The sequence below is a fragment of the Lissotriton vulgaris genome, chromosome 10 (assembly GCF_964263255.1).
Source record: "Lissotriton vulgaris chromosome 10, aLisVul1.2, whole genome shotgun sequence".
Lineage (NCBI taxonomy): Eukaryota > Metazoa > Chordata > Amphibia > Caudata > Salamandridae > Lissotriton > Lissotriton vulgaris.
The window spans coordinates 778465447-778486393 of record NC_141698.1 but is presented as its reverse complement, the minus strand read 5'-3'; the positions used below and the strand labels follow the sequence as shown (position 1 = coordinate 778486393).

The 20947-nt window shown below is 48.1% G+C and overlaps 1 protein-coding gene across 1 annotated transcript in view; it reads left to right on the top strand.

Annotated features, from left to right (window-relative positions):
• HNRNPA2B1 (heterogeneous nuclear ribonucleoprotein A2/B1) overlaps positions 1–20947 on the top strand; it is a 244146-nt gene that overhangs the window by 118238 nt on the left and 104961 nt on the right. The window contains exons 10-11 of the mRNA XM_086941690.1: positions 5852–5928; positions 6080–6551. Coding sequence (XP_086797816.1) covers positions 5852–5916 — 65 coding nt within the window. The 3' untranslated portion in view covers positions 5917–5928; positions 6080–6551. Of the gene's footprint in view, positions 1–5851; positions 5929–6079 lie in introns of the transcript that reaches the window.

The following is a 20947-nucleotide window of genomic DNA, read 5'->3' as shown; positions in this document are numbered from 1 at the left end:
CCTGGACCGCGCCCAGTGCCAGACCCCCTGGCTCCCGCAGAGGCCATCCCACCCGCCGGACGTACAACACCGCCATCCTCAACACCGGCCGCATCCCTGGCTGCCACCGAGCCACCCCAGGGCGCACCCACGGACCCTTCACCTACCAATCGTGCAAGTTCTCCTGCATCCGGACCTGCACCGCACCCGCCAAGCCGAGCACCAGCAGCAACCACCTGAAGTGCATCTTGCTCAACACCCGCTCCGTCCACAGACACGCCGTGGAACTATTGAACCTACTCGACACCACATCTCCAGGCGTCGCCTTCCTCACGGAAACCTGGATGAACGCCTCCTCAGCGCCTGACATCGCCATCGCCATCCCAGACGGATACAAGATCACCCGAAGGGACCGCGTCAACCAGACAGGAGGAGGCATCGCCATAGTCCACAAGAACACCATCCGCATCACGACCAACTCCGACAACACCCTCACAGCCGCCGAACATCTTCACTTCCAGATACACACCGACCCCAAGACCATTCTCATAGGCACCCTCATCTACAGACCCCCAGGAACCCGCACACAATTCAGCAAAGACATCGCAGACTTCATCAGCCCACACACCCTCCCTTCCGCCGACTACATCCTTCTAGGTGACCTCAACTTCCACCTGGAGAACAACGACAACACCACCACCACCCTGCTGGACAACCTCGCCAACCTCGGACTCAAGCAACTGCACCCCCACCCACTACGCCGGCCACACGCTTGATCCAGTCTTCTCCTCCAGCAAGTACATCTTCTTCAGCCACTCCACTGGAAAGACCACAGCTGCGTCCACTTCAGCTTCAGAAGGACCACGACTCCCCACCACCCGTAACAGGCTCCCCGCAGGAGCTGGAAAAGGATCACCACCGACCAGCTCACCACATCACTCAACCAGAACCGCCCTGCCAGATCAACGGACCCCAACCAAGCATCCAACGACCTCACACAGTGGATCACCAACTGCGCTGACGACCTCGCACCCCTGAAAACCCATCCCAGCAGGCCCGAAGCAAAAAAGCCCTCTGGTTCAACGACGACCTCAAGAACTCCAAGAAGGACTGCCGCGCCCTCGAGAAAACCTGTCGAAAAAACCCTACTACAGACAACATGACCGCCCTCAAGCACGCCACCCGCAAACACCACCAGCTGATCCACCCCACCAAGAAGACAGCATTCAAGGATTCAAGGATCGACGAGTCAAGAACGCACACAACAGCAAGGAACTCTTCAGCATCGTCTAAGAGCTCTCCAACCCCAGCGCCGGAAGCAACAATATCAATTCCTCACAAGACCTCTGCGACGCACTCGTCTCGTTCTTCCACAGCAAGATCGCAGACATACACAACAGCTTCGGCGCACAAACCACGCACCCAACCACAGAAACCACAGAACCTACACCCCCCACCACCACCCTCTGTGCCTGGACCTCGGTCAGCACCGAAGACACCATCCACACGATGAACACCATCCACTCCGGATCACCATCCGACCCATGACCCCACCACGTCTTCAACAAGGCCGACTCAGTCATCGCACTCCAACTCCGAGACATCGTCAACTGCTCCTTCAGCACCGCTACCTTCCCGGAGAGCTGAAAGCATGCTGAACTCAGCGCCCTCCTGAAGAAACCATCAGCAGACCTCGCCGACCTCAAACTATCGCCCCATCTCGCTCCTCTCGTTTCCTGCCAAAGTCATCGAGAAGACAGTCAACGGACAGCTTGCCGCCTTCCTCGAGACGAACGGATCCCTCGACCACTCGCAGTCCGGCCTCAGAGCCAACGACAGCACCGAGACCGCCCTCATCGCAGCAACTGACGACATCCGAGCCCTGCTCGACAACGGGGAAACAGCGGCCCTCATCCGCCTGGATCTCTCCGCAGCTTTGACACTGTCTACCACCGCAACCTAGTACGCCTCAGCAACATCGGAATCCAAGAGGAGGCACTGGAGTGGATCATCTCGTTCCTCGCAGGGAGAACCCAGAGAGTCCGCCTCCCCGTTCAGATCCGATTCCACCAAAGTCATTGCAGCGGACCACAAGGATCATCACTCAGCCCTACCTTCTTCAACGTCTTCATGAGCCCCCTCGCAACCATCGCATGCCAACACAACCTCAACATCATCTCCTACGACGACACCCAGCTGATCCTCTCCCTCACAAACGACCCTGCCACCGCCAGAACAAACCTACACGAAGGGATGAAAGACGTAGCCGAGTGGATGATGAACAGCCACCTGAAACTGAACTTGGACATGACGGAAGTTCTCATCCTTGGATCATCACCCTCTGCCTGGGACGACTCCTGGTGGCCCCCTGCCCTGGGCAGCGCACCCAAACCAACGAACCACGCACGCAACCTGGGCTTCATCCTGGACTCCTCCCTCTCGATGACCAGACAAGTAAACGCCGTCTCATCATCGTGTTTCAACATCCTACGCATGCTCCGAAAGATCTTCCGCTGGATCCCCACCGTAACCAGGAAGACTGTCACCCAGGCACTAGTCACCAGCCGACTGGACTACGGAAACACCCTCTACACAGGAACCACAGCCAAACTACAGGAAAGACTCCAACACATCCAGAACGCCTCCGCACGACTCATCCTGGATATCCCCCGTCACAGCCACTTCTCCAGACACCTGAGAGACCTGCACGGGCTCCCCGTCAGCAAGAGAATCACGTTCCGACTCCTCACCCACGCACACAAGGCCCTCCACGACCTGGGCCGCAGGTACCTCAACAACCGCCTGACCTTCTACACTCCCACACGCCAGCTACGATCGACAAACCACACCCTCGCCACCGTTCCGCGCATCCGAAGAGCCACCATGGGAGGAAGATCCTTCTCCTACCTAGCGGCCAAGACTTGGAACTCCCTCCCCATCCACCTCCGTCTTACCCAAGACCACCTCTCCTTCAGGAAGCAACTGAAGACCTGGCTGTTCGAGCAGCGCCTTGAGACCCTCCGGGTGAGTAGCGCACTATACAAATTTCTTGATTGATTGATGGTTCTCGGAGCTGCTGCTTCTTTCACAGCGGGAACCCATCCTTCTTCGTCCTCGAGCGGATCTCCTCACAATGTACAAGGGTCAGATCTGTCATCCAGACCCCCTCCCTCTCAAATTATTGGCCTGGAACCTGAGCACCTTGAATTTGCCCACTTGAATATTTCACCAGCATGTAGAGACGTTCTTGCCAATGCGAGAGCTCCGCCACAGTAAAGACTTAAAAGCTAAAGTGGAAAAGGTTCTGTCACTGGTGTGCCTCTGCCAACGTCCATCCCATGCACTCCTCGCCTGCTCAGCTTCTGCCGTTCTTTCTGCAATTTGCTCAGTCAGGACTTTCCCAAGCCACTTTGAAGGTCTTCCTAGCGGCAATATCTAATTTCTGGAAGGATGGGTCTTCTCTCTACTCTTCGAGAGTCATTCAACAGTTTTTCAAAAGACTATTCAGGCTGTTCCCGCCCATTCGGCGTCCTCCTCCTATCTAGCATCTCAAGGTTGTTTTGGAGCAATTAATGAAGGAGCCTTTTGAGCCCATTCACAAAGCGGATTTGAAATTTTTGACCTGGAAGGTGGCCCTTCTTGCCTTGACCTCCTCACGTCGCTCAAGTGATATCCATGCCTTTACCATTCAGCCTCCTTTTCTTCAATTCAAATCGGACTGTGTCGTACTTTGCACCAACCCGGCATTCATGCCTTAGGTGCCGACTGATTTTCACCTCCATGAACCAGTGTTCTTAAAAATTTTCTTCGCTAATCCTCAATCTCCTGCGGAGCAACGTTTTTATTCATTGGACGTTAAAAGGTGCCTCAAATTCTACATCTGATCACACCCAGCCTGTGAGTACTGAGCGATCAATTGTTTTATTTTAGTTTTTTATCTTCTTTTACTTTTTCACTTATTTTTTTGTATGTCATCAAAAGAACTGTTATCAAACAATAAAGAATGCATTCAGAAAACAATGTGCGCAATATATACAAGTGTTAAATATGTACACCATCAATACTCAATTTCGAAGACACCAAGGATACATTACAACAAATAAATTGATACAATGCCTAAAAACAATTTTTTGAAATAGGCACCAGTCCTTCAAATTATATACCAGAAGCCAGGCGGACAACAGAGTTCATAGATTCTTCTTTATCACAGGCTCGGGGTCAACACGGAGTGTACATGCCAAACGCCGGAGTTGCAGACGCGGAGCGGTGCACTTTCGGAACGACCACAACTGAACAGAGCAGTATACAAAAGATTTACCGGACCGGCGAACGGCCCACACATTACCTTTCTAGACGACCCTCCGCCTGAAGATCAGAAACTCGATCCCCTGCAAGGCTTCCGCTCCCATCAGTGTCCTTGAGTGCTACATACAGTTACGGCTTCATCCAGTCCGTGTCCTGAGGAGAACCCACAATCTCTCGGTGGTTCGAAACGCGTTGATCCCAAGCCTGTGATAAAGAAGAAGGGTGCAACTAGGGACAAAAATAATACCACGCTTTCCATCCCTAGTAGTGCAATCATCAAAACATCTAATCACTGGCTTAGTAAGACAGGCAGGCAGTATCTATGAACTCTGTTGTCCGCCTGGCTTCTGGTATATAATTTGAAGGAATGGTGCCTATTTCAAAAAATTGTTTTAGGCATTGTATCGATTTATTTGTTGTAATGTATCTTTGGTGTCTTTGAAATTGAGTATTGATGGTGTACATATTTAACACTTGTATATATTGCGCACATTGTTTTCTGAATGCATTCTTTGTTTGATAACTGTTCTTTTGATATACAAAAAAGTAAATGAAAAAGTAAAAAGATAAAAAACAAAAATAAAACAATTGATCGCTCAGTACTCACAGGCTGGGTGTGATCAAATGATGAAAAAAGTTAACCTGACTGGCCATTTGTTCTGTTTGGTATATTGGAGTGGTCCAAGCCGGTCCGAGATAGGACCCAAACCTCCCCTGTTGCCCTGTTAAATTCTACATCGACAGGACATCGCCCTTTCGTAAGTCTGATCAACTGTTCGTTGCTTACGGACGCATGCTCAAGGGGCATTCTGTTTCCAAGCCAACTATTGCACGTTGGATTTCCTCAGCAATTTCATTTTGCCATCAGAAGGCCGGCAAGCCTCTTCAATCTACAGACCGGGCTCATTCCACCAGGGCGATGTCTACCTCTTCTGCCCTGTTTGCGGGTGTGCCAATTCACCAAATATGCCGCGCAGCCACGTGGTCCAGCAGGCATACTTGTACCCAAAGCACTACTGCCTCGAGACGATCAACGAAGCTGATTCAGCAGTGGGCCAAGCGGTGCTTCGTAATCTCTTTAAATAAGGTGAGCCTCTGTCAGTCCCTCCACCTATATAAGTAATTTGTCTGTCTGGCAGCATTATGTGATTTCATTGCATTGTGTTCGAGGCATGTGGGCTGCTGAATTCATATCTGTGCATAGATCGCCGCCTAGTGTTGGATCCGGATGATTGCACATTGTTGTCCTGGAAGAGTCTTCGAAGTATCACAAGATAGGTGATTAGGTGAAGTAAAAACGAAGTTTGACAGAGTGGCATATCTTTTGCAAGACATGCTAGAACTTCTGCACTGACTGCCGATCCTTATTGTGTAGTTAGTATAATAAAACATGACCTAATGCAAGCCCATTGTGTTCATTATTGAAAGCAGTCTATTTATCTGAATCTTTATCTTAGAAAATGTTAGATTTCTGTATTGGTTAGTTTCCAAGTCTAATTGTTTTCCAGCTGCAAAAGTGTAAAATCGTGTGTAGAGATGTTTCTCAAAGTGTATCTTGAATTTGTAGGAAATTATGGACCCGGAGGTGGTAGTGGTGGAAGTGGTGGATATGGAGGGAGAAGCAGATACTAAAGTTTGCCATGGGTAAGCCTTCCTTTAAATAGATGTGCTTAATTACAGGGGTGTAAGTGACTAAGGTTCAGGAAATAAATTGGGAAAATTTTGTCTTTCCATAAAATGGTTAGTTGAATCATTTCATAACCTATTTTTTCACTCTCTACTTCTGTTAAAACAGGCTTCACTGTATAAATAGGAGAGGATGAGAGCCCAGAGGTAACAAACAGCTACAGGTTATCGAATTAACAATGTTAAGGAAACTATTCTCAGTCATGCATTATTGCAGTGATATGGCAGAAGACACGAGAGCAGACGCAGAGCCATTTTGTGAATGGATTGCTTTATTTGATTCCATTACCTTGCTATGGAGGAAGGACTGAACATGCCTTTAAGACAGTTTCTTAGCTTTTTAATTGTTTCTTTGTAGTGGTCTTTGTAAGAGTGTAGAAGCATTCCTTCTTTGATGATGTTCAATTTGTAAGTTTAGGTGACATGTGAAACCTTTTTTAAGATTTTCTTAACAGTTTGAAAAGCAATTGGCCAGGATCATGGTGTAATGAGAAGTACTGTTTTTCATTTCAAATATGCAGTGTTTGTAGTGTTAAGAAGCTGTTGTACATTTATGATTTAATAAAATAATTCTGAAGGAATTTCATTGTAAGTTTTGAAGATTATTTTTTACGTAATAGGCAAGAGTAGAACTAGGGGTTTGACTGAGCCGTTTGATGTGTAACAGTAAATGTTGGTCAGAAAGTGTTTTCATTGTACTTAAGGAGAAAAGTGTATAGTTAACTATAGGGGAATCTCTGCAAAGAGAAACACTTTTTTAGATCTTTTAGATGCAGCTGCTCCTTCAATGGCAAGTAAAGGAAGTTCCCCCAGCGAGGTACTGTGGCCAGAGGTGCAGGTCTAGTACAAGAGAACTCTTGAACTGCTACTATGTTCAGCCAGTTTAAGAAATGCTGAGCTGTATTTCTGCAAAGCTTAACGCAAGTAGATGTAAGGATTCCAACGAAAACTGAGGGGGTAGAGAAATCTAGTTCTAAGCTTCATTTAAACTTCTTTCGGTAAGATCTTATTTACTTTCCTTTCTTAATATTCACAACAATAAAATTCATATGACAGTGTACTTTATAAGCATAATGGTTACTTTTTTTTATAAATTATTACATTAAATTAAAAATCCAAACCCAAATTGATTGTATACTGTCTTGTTCTTTCCATGAATTTTGATGAGTTTCTTGATGTGTTCCCCTCCCTTCCTTATTGATATTTTAGCTTGTATATGGACATTGGACAAGCAGTCTGCTGCTACAAACAGTGCCCTTTGCTCAATTTGAACAAATGAAAAAAGTGGCCAGTAAAAAAAAAACGTTGCATGGATACATCTGTTATGTCGCAATAGCAGGTAATAGCTTCTGGGTATTTTAAAACGTACATGTGTGCAGTGTTTTTCTCCTTTATGGATACATTTTTTAAATACTAACATAAAAAAAATTGAAGGGCCTTGAAATTTGAGAGACAAAATATGTAGCACTGATCCTATACACCCTTTGATTTCCCGTTTGTCAAGGACTGTTTTTTTCCGTAAAAGGCAAAGAAAATGTTTGATCACCCTGTCTGTTGTACAGTATACTGCACCTTTACAGTAGAACATTGTCATTAGATCATTCATAAATGTGTATGATTAAATCATTTTCCTTTGTTGATGTGGGGGTCCCTACAGTAAAGTAAGAAAACCCATTGAAAATCTCTTAAGTAGTACAACAATTTCTTATAGAAATATATTACAATTTCAACCAATGGGATGCCAGCTCCCCATATTCTACTCCCCTATAGAGGCCATCACACTCTGATTTTTACCATACGTTCTTGTGGAAGGGAGTCATGTTCTGTTTCTCTTTTCTGGATTTTTACCTGTATTCCTTGTTCTGTAGCTTTTCGCATACCTTGGCTCCCTGCCCATGGGTGTTGATCTTGTGAATGTTTAAATTTTGTGCCTATTGAGATGGCTGACTCGCCCAAAAAGGCTCTTTTTTTAAATTTTATTTTTTTACTTGTGACTTTTCTGGTCAGTAAAGGTTCTAGGGGAGTGTCAAAGTTAATGCATATATATATATATATATCCATGTATACACTAAACGACTGCAAACTATCAGAAGTCTTCTTGCAGAATGTCTGTAAAGTGTGACTTGAGGCAGCCCCTAAAGATGGCCAGTGAATCTCAGGTTTTGGATCTGCACAGAGTATCACTCCTATGGTGTTTGAAAAAATAAAAAAGAGCCTGAAGTATCCAATACTAAGAGGTAATGTATCTAAAACCCCACATTGATTTCAGGAGCCTCTGTTTACTTCTGGAGAACCTTGTAAAAAGCTTTTTACAAAAAAAGCCTGTTTGCCAGACAAAAGTCTTTTGAGGCTCCTTTAATTTCTACGGGAATGTTTGTTAAGGACCCCATTGTCCTCCACGTTGACAATGAACCTTGCCCTCAGTTTCTCCAGTGTTCCATTGACACGCAAGTTGCTGTTGTCGACACTATTGTAAACACCTGGCAGCTTCGACGCAGCACCAACCGCCTCACCATCTGGAAAGGTCTTTTCATTAACAACCGTCTGTTAGTAGGACTAGTCAAAGACATGCATGCCGATATCGACCCAAAGATCTTCCAGGGTACAGAACCTCTAGTAAAGTTTCTCCTTTACGCATCTCTTCTGAACATGCTCCACTCAACTTTTGGATACTGAAGTAGTAGTGTTACAATAAAAGGACCCTTTTAGAAGGCTACAAGTTGACACCGCTTCATGTGAATCCTATCGAGAGGAAGACAGGACACTGAAAAAGATGAAGAGGAGACCAAGTGGTGCCTCTGTCCTGAAGATGTCTGTGAGTAAGGCGGAGGACTTCATACTTGGACAGATATTATGGCATATAGTATGAGGAACAGTAACATAAACCAGTGTTGCAGTTCTTATGATAAATTAATTTAATAGAATGCTATAAGGCTATTTATTGCAGTAATTGTCGTCCTGCACCCCCCCAGGCGCCCCCCCTTCTCTAGGTCATCCACCAGTTTAAAAACTGGCAAACATCTTGCCAGATCCACTGGCTAATCACCCTATCACTTCAGAGTCATGGATGCTGACAGTTCTTCAAGAAGACTGATACAATTCCATCAGAAGGCATGTTTATAGCTGATGTTGATGTAGAGGAATGCAAGCTACATGTTTGATGGCATTTGTGGCTGTAGAAACACATTCTCTGCATACTCCTGCCAGCTAGTGTTTGGTTCGGAGCTGTGCAAGTTGTTTTTCTTCAAAGAAGTCTTTAGAGTCACAAGATAGAGACTCCTCTGCGATATCGCACATGCGCATGACTCCTTTGTTAGATTGTTCTCTCTGCCTTCGTATTCGAACATATGTGCCTTTTCTCAGTGTCGAACTCTGTTTGGTAAGATCTTTAGTCCTATCCTGTCTACAATGGTATAGTTTGTTTTAAGCGTGCTTTTCTATCACTGCACCACTTAAATATTTTGTCTGTTGGGGCACCGACCAATTACCTTCGGGGCGCGGCCTGTCTCTGGCCTATTATCTTAGGAGCATGGTCGGTCGAAGATGTGTTCCTGCTGAAACCAACACCATTTCGGTTTTGCCCGCATTGCCACTCCAGTTATCCTCACACTGGCCAACACCCAGTGTGTAACCTCTGCCTTTCGCCCAATTACGCAGGCTGATTGCTACAGCTGCAAGTATTTTCGTTCTAAAAAGACTCTACGAGATCAGAGGGCTCTTCAACTAGAGAGGTCTTGTTGAAACAAACACGACCCTCCAGTCATCTTTAGGCTGAACAGGCCTAGAGGAAGCCTGCTGAGAAAGAAGTGGGTTCTCTGTGGAAGAAATCTCCAGTTCGGGTGTGGATGAGGAATTGGATTACAACCTACCACCCAGGCAAAGCGCGAGTAGTACCACCCTAGACCCTGCTACACAACCCAAGCAAAGCTTTAAGCGCTCACCCTTCCCAATAATGAAGGGCGCTGGACTGCCACTGATTTCTTGCCATGGTTTGATCCAAAAAGACCCTTCGGATGCCCTGCCATCAGGCTCAGCACTGAAATTTCCACCAAGGTTTAGTCCTCGTCGTCCTCCTTAGATCGAGCACACGTATCTGTCTCCTCCCCATCTTTGGAATCAACTGCAACTTGATGCTTCTGCTCCGGTGATGACCAAAAACACTCCTCTGCTTCGAAACCCTAGGTTCTGAAACGATCAGACCAAAATCTTAAAGCATTCCTTGGTTCCAAACCAAGACAAAAACTTTGAAGCATTCCTCAGTTTTCATGTCTTCTGTCAAGCTTATCCTTGAAACAATGGATATTAGATAACGGAATATCCAAATTCAACAAGGCACTGGGTGAATAATGTCCTCTCTCCTACTAAGAGAAAATGGTCTTTTCAGGGATGTGGAATTCCTATAGCCTAGGACATATTGTTTGGAGTCAAGGGCAACAAGTTTTAGTGTGTATTTTGTCTTTGGGCCAAGTAGGCCCAACCCTGTGCAGCACAAACCCTTTGGCTTCCAGTTTGCAGTACCAGATTATGGAGGAAGGCCACTGTCTGCAGTCCATATGTTAATGCTGTTCAAACCTTTATTTATTGGGTTTAATTGAAAACCTTTAATAGGGTGAACTCGAAAGTAAATGTTGTAAGCTCTGACTGCACTGCTGTTTGTGGTTCCATTATAAAAATGTGTAGACACGTTTTCAAAGTGTAGCAATGCGAGGCTATGTATAATGCTCCCAGAATGCTCTCTGATCTGATGCAAATATTTGCAGAAGCTTGAAAGAAAGATTGAGGATTCTTAGCTTTAATAAAAGCAGGAAAAAAACATTTTGCCAAACTGCTGTAAAAGTTCAGATACCATTTCTTTGCAGCATCATTTAGTAATGTGTTGATGCATGCTAGTATTTCCCAAAGATATTCAGAATGGATTAAAAGATATTGCATAATGTAGCCTCAGCTCTTGTGTTGAAATCAGTGTAATCAGTTATAATAAGATTATGGGGGGGGATAAGCATTGGCAAAGCCAGTAGGTCTTAAATTGGTGGTCAGCTTTTTAGTTTTGTCAGTGTGGGACTTGTGTTGGCATGGTTTTTGTAAAACCTCATTGGTGTGGGAGCTGCTAGGCCCTCACCATTATAACAAACATTGGCAAAAAGCAAAATTTGTTTTTGGTCTCAAAAAGCACAAACTGCCACAGTAGTTACTGGCACTAAACAAAACTACATCTAATAGAGACATTAGGCCACAGATTCCTTAACTTAGAATATTCCCAGGCGTAAGACTGGATCTGGAAATTTTTTCCAGCAGGAACTCTGCATGCCAGGGGGCAGCACCACACAACCCCGCCCTGACGTCATCCACGCACATGATGTCAGCGAGGTCATATAAGTCCCTTCCAGCGCGCTGACGCCAGTTTCTTCTTTTCCACGTGCAACGCGGATCTAGAGTGAGCGGTTCCTCTGGCCTGTTTTCAGGCCTCCTTTTTGACGCTTCCCACTAGGAACTGTGCGCGATGCCTTTGGACTTTAAAACTTGTAATTCCTGTTTGCGGCAGATGTCCGTGACTGGCCCGCATCTTATTTGTATATGGGGTCTGGGCGAGCACCATGACTCCACGGACTGCGAAGCCTACCAACACCTGAAGCCAAAGTCTCAGCGGGAGCGTCGTATGAAGCTTCTCTCGGCATGGCTGTCCCGGTCGGTGTCATCTCGTCCCCCACGACCTCTTCATAGCCTGTAGGTCGCTCTACTGTCCGGTTTCGCCATCGATCGCCCTCTGGGGTCCGGGCCGTCGTTCAGCAATTGGTAACTCGAGGCACTTGTTGCATAGGTCTTCGACCTCATCTTCTGTTGTCAGGGGCACTGGTTCCCTGACCATTCCGGATGTGCGTTCCTGACAGTCCCCCCACCCCCCTCCATCCGCCCTTTCCGGGTGTGGGGGTGACTCTGGCCCAGATGGAGGCATATGCCAGGGCTCTGAAGGCCTCTTGGGTCCTCCCCCCTTCCTGGGACGTGTTCGGTGCCTCTGCTTCTTGTGGGATCTCCGACGAACTCGCCGGCGGGTTCGCCCCTGGCACCAATTGAGCCTTTGCTCCCCCAGGAACGTCTGAGATGTGGTGTCATTCAGGCTTGGCCCGGTTGGGTCCCCATCTACGGTCCACATGGAGTCTTTAAGGGAACGGCCCGGTTGAGTCCCTCTCTACGACCCACAGTGCATCTGCCGCGCTGCATAGCCCTGCAGGGCTCCCTGGGGCATCGCAGGCGGTTGCAGATGCTCATAGCTCTGCCTTGAGCACACCACAGGCTTCCGGGTAGGCGGCTGCCTGCCCAGATCCGGGGTTGGCGGAGTTCCGATGCCGTAGGCTCGCCTTCCCGGCTCCACCTCCGCTTCTTTCTCTCGAGTCGGAGCTTGTCATAGATGAGTTGGAGTCCACGCCTGGGCGGCACTGAAAGCTTGCCTCGCCGGCATCTTCTCCTTCTTCAGAAGGGGAGATTGTCATCGTTTTGGCGCCGGATGGAGCAGAGTCTGCGTGACGAGGCACGATCGGCGCTGGCGCACATCGTTTTGGCGCAATGTCAACGCCGGGTTGTAGACTTTATGATGCCCTTTTGGGTACCTGCGTTTGGCCTGCCTCAGTTGACCCGGTGGCTCGTTCACTTTTCCCCCGCCACATGATCCCGTTTGTCTTTTTGTGCACCCTGATGCACAGGGGTTTGTGTTGCAGACTGCCTTTACTTCCCTGCCCCCACTAACGCTTCCTCCCTCTCGGTAGTCCAGATGGCTTGAGTCATGGGGGTAGGAACATCTTTGCATTCACTTGTGCAGACATACAGTCCTTAAATACAGTGTGTGTTTTAGCTCTGGCTACTTCTGCCATGTGGGACTCTGCAGAGTCTTTGCTTTCTGCCACCTCTGAAGGTGCTCGCGTTGATCTCCTTCGCCTCCTCCGGGATGGTCGAGACCTTGCCGTATTCACAACCAGCTCAGCCTTGGTTACTGCGGATTCTTTGGGCCGAGCTATGGCTGGTTCTGTTGCCTTACGGCGTCACGCTTGGTTGTGAGATAGTGTCTTCCCTGAAAATATCCGGGAGCGACTGGTTGACTTACCCTTTGACAGAGTTTTGCTGTTTGATGCTCAAGCCGAATCAGCGGTTCACTGGCTCCTTGCGGGCTTTCGTCCTCCCACTTATGGCTTCTTAGGCCTGTCTTCTGTGGTGGTACCTTTTCATTTCGCATCCTTTAGATGCGCTCTGTGTTTAACATGGGCCGTGAGCCTTACGTCTTCTTTTATGCTGTGGTCAAGGGTGATTACCCTTTTATTGGCATCCCTTGGATGTGTTTTGCTTTGAGCTGCCTGTTGGCCTGCTGTGGCCGTGTTCCACAGGCTGCTGTGTCTGGTCCTCTTGACTGTGGTATTGAGCTGGTGGCTCAGCTCGGTAATGTCATACGGCTCTGAACTAGTGTTCATGGGTTCGGTTTGTTACTGCGTTCATTTGTCTTGTCTTATTGCCCTAAGAGGTGTTCCCTCTTATGCATACTCCATGTGGGGTACTTGTATGCTATTATATAGCTTAGCTTATCTCACCTGGGCTTGAAGATCCCGTGGGCCCCATGCCTCCCTTGATGGTCCATTGTACGGTGTCCTATGTTTTTCCCTGGTGCCATCTGCTTACGCCATGGTCATCCACCTCCTTGGGAGGTTTCATGGTCTCCTCTTCAAAAAAGGTTCCTACCTGCCCATACTACACTAGGTATGATCCGGTATGGACATGTTCATACTCTTTGCTAGTTCTGTCTCTACATAATTATATGTGCATACATTTATGTATATATGCCGGTTGCCTTAGTATTCCTCTTCCTACGTCGCCAACTCTTTTCGAGGCTGCGATGTCTGGACCAATAGCTCCATGTGTGGGCGGGATCTTTTCTGAGTTGTTGCAAGTTGCCCATAGTGTGAGAAAGTGGCTCTATATATACTGGACCAAAGTAAGGTACAGTGTGTATAGAGTCCACAATCTCCAGATGTTAAAGTCAGGTCTGACCTTATTCACGCACTCAAGAACTGAACTCTAGGCATATTGTTTTTATATCAAGAGATACTGGTGTTCGAGGCATGTGGGCTGCTGAATTTATATCTGTGCATAGATCGCTGCCTAGTGTTGGGTCCGGATGATCGCACATTGTTGTCCTGGAAGGTTCTTCGAAGTACCACGAGATAGGTGGCTCCTCCCCTGGACTACAGTGCGCATGGGCATCAACTCCATCCCCAGATTGTTTTTTTCCCGCCATTGGGTTCGGATGTATATTGGTTCACTCTAGTCTGAATCGATATAAACTTTCTTACGGCCAAAAGGCCTTTAGTTTTTTCGTCGGTATTGTCTTTGCGTTCGGTGCCTGATTCTTCCAGCTCGGTTCTGAGCCGGATTACAGAGAGCTGCGTGCTTTCGACGCAGAAGACCCAGTCGACGCCACTGACCCTATCGACTGATCATCATGGAACGGAGCCCGTTCAAGAGATGTCCCTTGTGCAACTACAAGTATCCCCACATCGACGTCCACCCGGTGTGCAACAAGTGTCTGTCGCCGGATCATGATGGAGCCAGCTGCATGGCTTGTTCATGATTTCGATCCAAGAAGACTCTTATGCATCGTCGCGCTTCGCGCCAGGAGGCCCAGCAGACTACACCGGCGCCTGTGGACATATTCGATGATGAGGGAGCCGACCGGTTCAAAAGGCTCAGGTCGAGGGATCGCCACTAGGCCTTACCCAAGATCTTCCGATGGGTTCTACGGCCCGCCTTCGGGCTCGGCTACGGACATTACTATTGAGCCGCACCCTGCAAAATCGAAACCGAAAGTGAAAGCGGTCTCGACGCAAGTAAAAGCACTGGTGCCCCCCTCGAAACCAAAAGTGCGCATTACTTTGGTCGGATCGAAGGCCTAGGACCTGTCGGCACCGACTAAGCAAAAGGGTGTTGTCGATCCGAAGAAACAGGTCAGGGGCGTCGGAACGAAGTCTGCCACGCCGAAAACTAAGGTCAAGGCAAGGCAAGTCGAGCCGAGTAAATCGGCGCCGAAGACGGTAGACACCAACAAAGGACTCGGTGATCCGAAGGTTCTCGAGACTCCGCGTCAACAAGACAAGGCCAAGAGCGGCACAACCCACGAGTCCACGTCTAGTGGTGCCTCGAAGGATTCCGTCGACTCAGTGCGGCCGTCTGCCGCTTTCTCCAAGCAGGTGGCGGACTCCCTAAAGCGCATCAAGCAGAAGGCCTTGACTGTCGGCCCAAAAGATCCTCCACCTTCGAAGCCGGTCGATGAACCTCAAAAAGCGTTGACGCCCATTCACTTCACGTTGCCGCCGAAAGTGGCGCCGAAGGCTTTCACCCCTAGAATGGTCGCCAGCGTGCCCGAGAAGGTGCCCTCGGTGCCGAAGTCGACGATGGTGGTCCCGGCCTTAAAGCATCGACAATCTTCGTTGGAAGAACAGCAAGAACATTTTATCGATGCCGAAACAGGCAGACTTTCCCTTCATAAACGGAAAATTGCCCTAGAACAGCCAATGGAGTCCTATAAAATTCCTTTAAAGAAAAAGGATTCCACTTCAACTCCTGTTCTTGTGGAACCACTTTCTCCACATGGCCATGATGTCTCTCCCACTTACTCTGACGTGGACGCTAGGGAAGGTGATGATGACGAGTACAGCTATCCTGTCTACACTGACCCAAATGACACCAATGAACCCTGGGCAGCTGGTGCTGACCCAGGTGATCTTCACTCTACCCCAGACACTCAACTCTATGCTGTAAAAACGTCGCCTACAGAGGATTCAGCGGCGTTTAATGCCCTCATTGAAAGGGCAGCTAAAAATCATGACGTCCAGCTCCATGCTGACCCCATTGAAGTGGACTTTCTTTTTGACACCTTTTCCGTCTCGGAGAGAACTGTCAAGACTCTGCCTATGTTCAAGGGTGTCTTGAAACATGCTGGGGAGATCTTTAAGGAGCCTACCAGAGCCATGGTGATAAACCCTAGAATTGAGAAGAAGTATAAACCAGCACCTACTGACCCTACTTACATCAAGGGACAGTTGCCTTTGGACTCTCTTGTTGTTTCTAATGCCCGGAAGAGGGCTAATTCACAAACAACGGGTGATGCTCCTCCCCAGATAAGGAATCTAAGGTGTTTGAGGCATCAGGGAAAAGGGTGGCAGCTCAAGCGGCCAATATCTGGCGCATTTCAAATACACAAGCACTTCTAGCGAGGTATGACAGGGCACACTATAACACACTGGAGACCCTGTTGCAGCACCTGCCAGATGAATACAAAGAGGCAGCTGAGATGCTCATCCAAGAGGGGAAGCTAATATCCAATGCTTCTATTAAATGTGCACTGGACGCGGCTGACAACGCGGCCGGAGCTATCAACACTAGTGTCATGCTGAGACGACATGCCTGGCTCAGAATCTCGGGATTTAAGCCAGAGCTACAGACCACCATTCTTAATCAGACAGTCAACCCTGATCATCTGTTTTGCCCAGAGGTGGACACCACCTTGGAAAAGATCAAAAAGGACACTGAAACAGCTAAGTCCATGGGGGCCCTGCAGTCCCAGCAATTCAGGGGTGGTTCTTTTCGTCGCTCAAGCACTAGATGTGTTTCCAGAGGCCAGCTCTCCAAAACCACGCAGTACTATAAAGGCAACCCGCAGACCACATACACCAAACAAAATCGAGGTGGATATCGTGGGAACAGCGCCAAAGGCAGGGGTCGTGGAAACAACAACTCCAGATCCTCTGCCACTAACGAACAGTGACGCCTTGTCACTGCCCCCCGACCACGCAGCACCGGTCGGGGGAGACTTCAACAGTTCCTGCCAGTCTGGAAATCCATCACCACAGACTGGCGGGTCACACAGCTTATACAGTACGGTTATTGTCTGGAGTTAACATCCACTCCACCCAACATACCCCCAAGACACCGTCCTATGTCCGCCGAGCATTTGCACTTATTGCAGCAGGAGGTCCTCGTTGAAATTTTATCTGGATAAAACCAAAGATATTCGTAGGTCAGACCAATTGTTTATCAATTATGGATCAGTCGGGACTAGTCTTGCTACCTCCAAACAGTCCATTTCTAGGTGGATTGTGTCTTGTATACAATTGTGTTACCAAAAGGCTAATAAGACCTTAGGGGGTAAACCTAAGGCTCATTCCACCAGGGGCAAAGCTGCCACGACTGCTTTGCTGCAGAGTGTTCCAATTGCAGAAATCTGCAAGGCGGCCACTTGGAAGTCGGTGGTCCATACCTTTGCTAAGCATTACTGTCTGGACACTGATGCCAGGACAGACGCTCAGGTTGGGCAGGCTTCGCTGCGAAATCTGTTGGCACAATAGTGGTGTTAATTTTCTTCTCTCCACCGCCGCTTTGGTTTGGGGATGGGCTTGCCATTCTATTCACTAGATTTTGACTATACACAGAGATCCCCCTACTACAGAAGGAGTAGTTTCTGTCCTGTAACTCCAGTTCTGTAGTAGGGGTATCTGTTATAGTCGTAAGCGCCCGCCCTCCTCCCCGGTGGAAAGGGATATTCATGTAGGAATGCTACAGGTCTGGCGTGTTACGCCTTCAAAAAGAACTGAAAGTAAAAGGGACCTGCTGTGCATTCTGGGATACTGAGAGAGTTCTGGAAAGTTTTCTTAAAGGCACAGTATCCTGTTCTGAGCCACATATTGGCAGCCTATGGGGCTTGTCTGTCCACCACTTTCTCTATCATTCCAGAGGCTTCTGCTGGTAGGGGAAGGATTTTCTCTGTGGAAAACACTGGACAGGCTGTGCTGTTAGTGTTTTTTTGGGTGGAATTTCTAGTTGAAGTACTGGACAGTGTAGCCTGTGGATATAGGCTGCATTATCTGTCTTTAAATTCTCTTAAGTGTCTTTGCAGTTCTGCAATTTTTTGACAATTTAAGAGATTATTTTTGATTGCTCCGGGATCCACGCACATGGGCGGGACTATTCACTAGATTATGACTATAACAGAGCTACCCCTACTACAGAACTGGAGTTACAGGACAAACTGCTCCATATCTACTATCCCGTTATTTCTGCTCTTTCGAGCTGCTTTGGTTGCGGTCTGGCTGTTCCGCCACAGCTTTCCCCCTTTATCTGTCCCTCTGTTGCCTGATCGGATGCTTGGCGCTTTCTGTTCTGTCGCAGACCCACTTCCCCTATGGGGTATGGCTATGGTATCTATTCTGAGTTAAGGAATCTGTGGCTAGATGTCTCTCAGATTTACGAGTTACTTACCTTCAGTAACGATGTTTCTGGTAGAAACGTTGCCCCAGTTTTGGAACTTTCATAGATTCACATGCTTTTGTATCATTCCCCGTCGTCGGAATGGGGGTCTCGGTAACAAAAATAACATAGCAGTAGGTACAAAAAAGAAAGAAAAAGGCCTAGGCCTCATTCCCTTTTGTAGCATATCTGCCTCTTTTTGTAAAAGAAACCAAACTAAGCAGCAGCCAATCAGAAGAGCCTCATTCCTTAGAACCCTCCTGAAGGAACCTCAGAGCCTCAGATTTTCTACCGCATGTTGTGCTTTGGGAGTCTCCTTTGAGCTCTGCTCAATCTTCTACTCTTTTGGGGTTTTTCTTGTTCTTTCTTCAGGATTGTTGGCTGTTTCTACCAGGATGTCTGATTAGGAGAAGAAGGCCCTTTTCAAGTCATGTTCCACCTGTGGCAAGAAAAGGCTGTATGAAGAGGGCAGGCATAAGGACTGTATATATTGCCTGTACCTGGATCATAAGGCTGAGGACTGCAAAATCTGCCACACCTTTCCTACTAAGACCCTCCTGGACTGTGAGGGTCAGCTCCTCACTTGGCTCCAGAAATTGAAGTCTAGAAAAGACACGACGTCCAGCGACAGGGAGGACTCCTCTTCCACTTCATCTTCTAGAAGGTCAGTCAAAAGGGGTAGGGTTTCCCCTTCACCTTCTGAGGAGCGTCCAGTGAAGGCCTCAAAAAAGACCCCCGTGAGTCTGAGTGGCAAAGTCCTGTCAAATCTCCTCACCACAGAATAAAGGAGAGGGCGGGACCATCTACGCTGCCCACTGTGATGAAGACTGCTCCAGCCTTCAAAAAGCCATCTTCTCTGTCATCTGAAAAGTCAGACAAAAGTTCAAAGTCGTCGACGACGCAGCAGAAGGCTCCGCCGACGAAGGCGTTGAAGTCCAAGGTTAAAGTGGTGCTTTCCGGCTCATCGACGGGATCGTCTGTGTCAATGGGATCGTAGACTGTGGTGACAGCGACGTCGATGACAGCGATGACGAAGATTTCATCGACGATGGTAACGACGACTGTGTCGACGAGTGCTTCGACAACATTGACGACGACGGCGACAGCGACAGGACTGTCGACGGGACGCCCATCTCGTCGTCGGCAGTTCGTCCGCCGACTGTGGCTTTTCCGTCGACGACATCGAAGGCGGCAGGTTTACCTTTATCTGCTCCATCGTCGATGGGACTGCCGACGAAGAAAATTACTATTTCTTTAAAAAGAACTACTCCAGACATGACGTCTCCGGAGGGTTGCCCCCTTGCCTCCCGCTTTGTTGTTAGAAGAGGAAGATGAGGTTTCTGATAATGATGATCCGGACTCGTTATAGTCCATCCCAACTGCTTGTTAAATGTCAGGAGACCGATTCGGAGGGAGAGTTTCTTCAGGACTGTTCATATAAACATTCTTCTCAACCGAAGGGGTTCACAGGCCAAGAGATGGTATCTGTTCCTACTTCTTTCTTGCAAGATCTCCATAACGTTGCCGGATTACAAATCAAGATGCTCTCAGCCTGCTGCCATTCCGGCTACTCAAGCCTTTCCTACCCCTACAACTCCAGTGATGATCTCTCCAGAATTGCCAACTCAGGTGGTCTCTCAGCCACAGACACCTGCTCCACGTGTACCTTCAACACTACTGGTCATACAGGATGATTCCTCGGATGAGGATCAGAATCTCGATGACCGGCCTAATCAGGTTCGATCCCCGGCACCGGCGGCAGATTAGCCCAGCACCATGTGACTCTGGGCAATAGCTTGCTTAATCTTACCGACGGCCCCCAGCGCCTAGAGACCATTACGGGTGATTGTGCGCTTTACAAATGAGGATTATTATGTAATCCCGGACCCGGTGTCACCATGTCCAGACCCTGTGGATTCCCCTCCAGTGGATATCGGGGGGGTTTCATAAGTTAATGGCAGATTCCAGCTGCCTATGTATTCTGTTGCCACTGAGTGTTTTCTCTGACTTTAAAGAGCCATATAAGAAGGTAACCAAATCTGTTCCTATTGTACAACATGTATGGGATGAAGGTCTTAAGGCTATGAAGAACCCGGCTACGGTGGTCCCTGTCCTACCGCGCCTGGAAAAGAAATATAAGGTGCCTGAGGATGGTCCGGCATCTCTGACTGGGCACCCAAAACCAGACTGTGATTTCGCAGGTGGCACAGGGGAAGTCCTGCAACCCTTCAGCGCCTTTGACTACTCCCCCTGATAAAGAGGGCAGGAGACTAGATAACGCTGGGAGAAGATTCTCTTCAATGGCTAGGCTTCTGGTGCGAGCAGCTAATGCCTTGGCAATACTGGGCAGGTATGATCGCCAGTTATAGTATGACCTTTTCATCTTATTTAGATCAACTTCCCCAAGAAGCGAAAGGTGGCGCGAATAAGATACTACAGGAAGGGGAAGCGGAGGTAATCGATTGTGCCATGGACATTGCCACAGCGGCTTTTCGCTCACTAGCTGGGGCAGCGGTTCTTGGTCGCCAAGGATGGCTCAGAGCGACTTGGTTCAGGCCGGAGGTCCAGAATAAGATCTTGGACCTTCCTTTCGATGGAGAGGCATTGTTTGGAAAACACATAGATACCCTCCAAGATATTAATAAGGATACAGAGACGGCTAGGTCTTTTGATAGGCTTCAATACCTGAAGACTC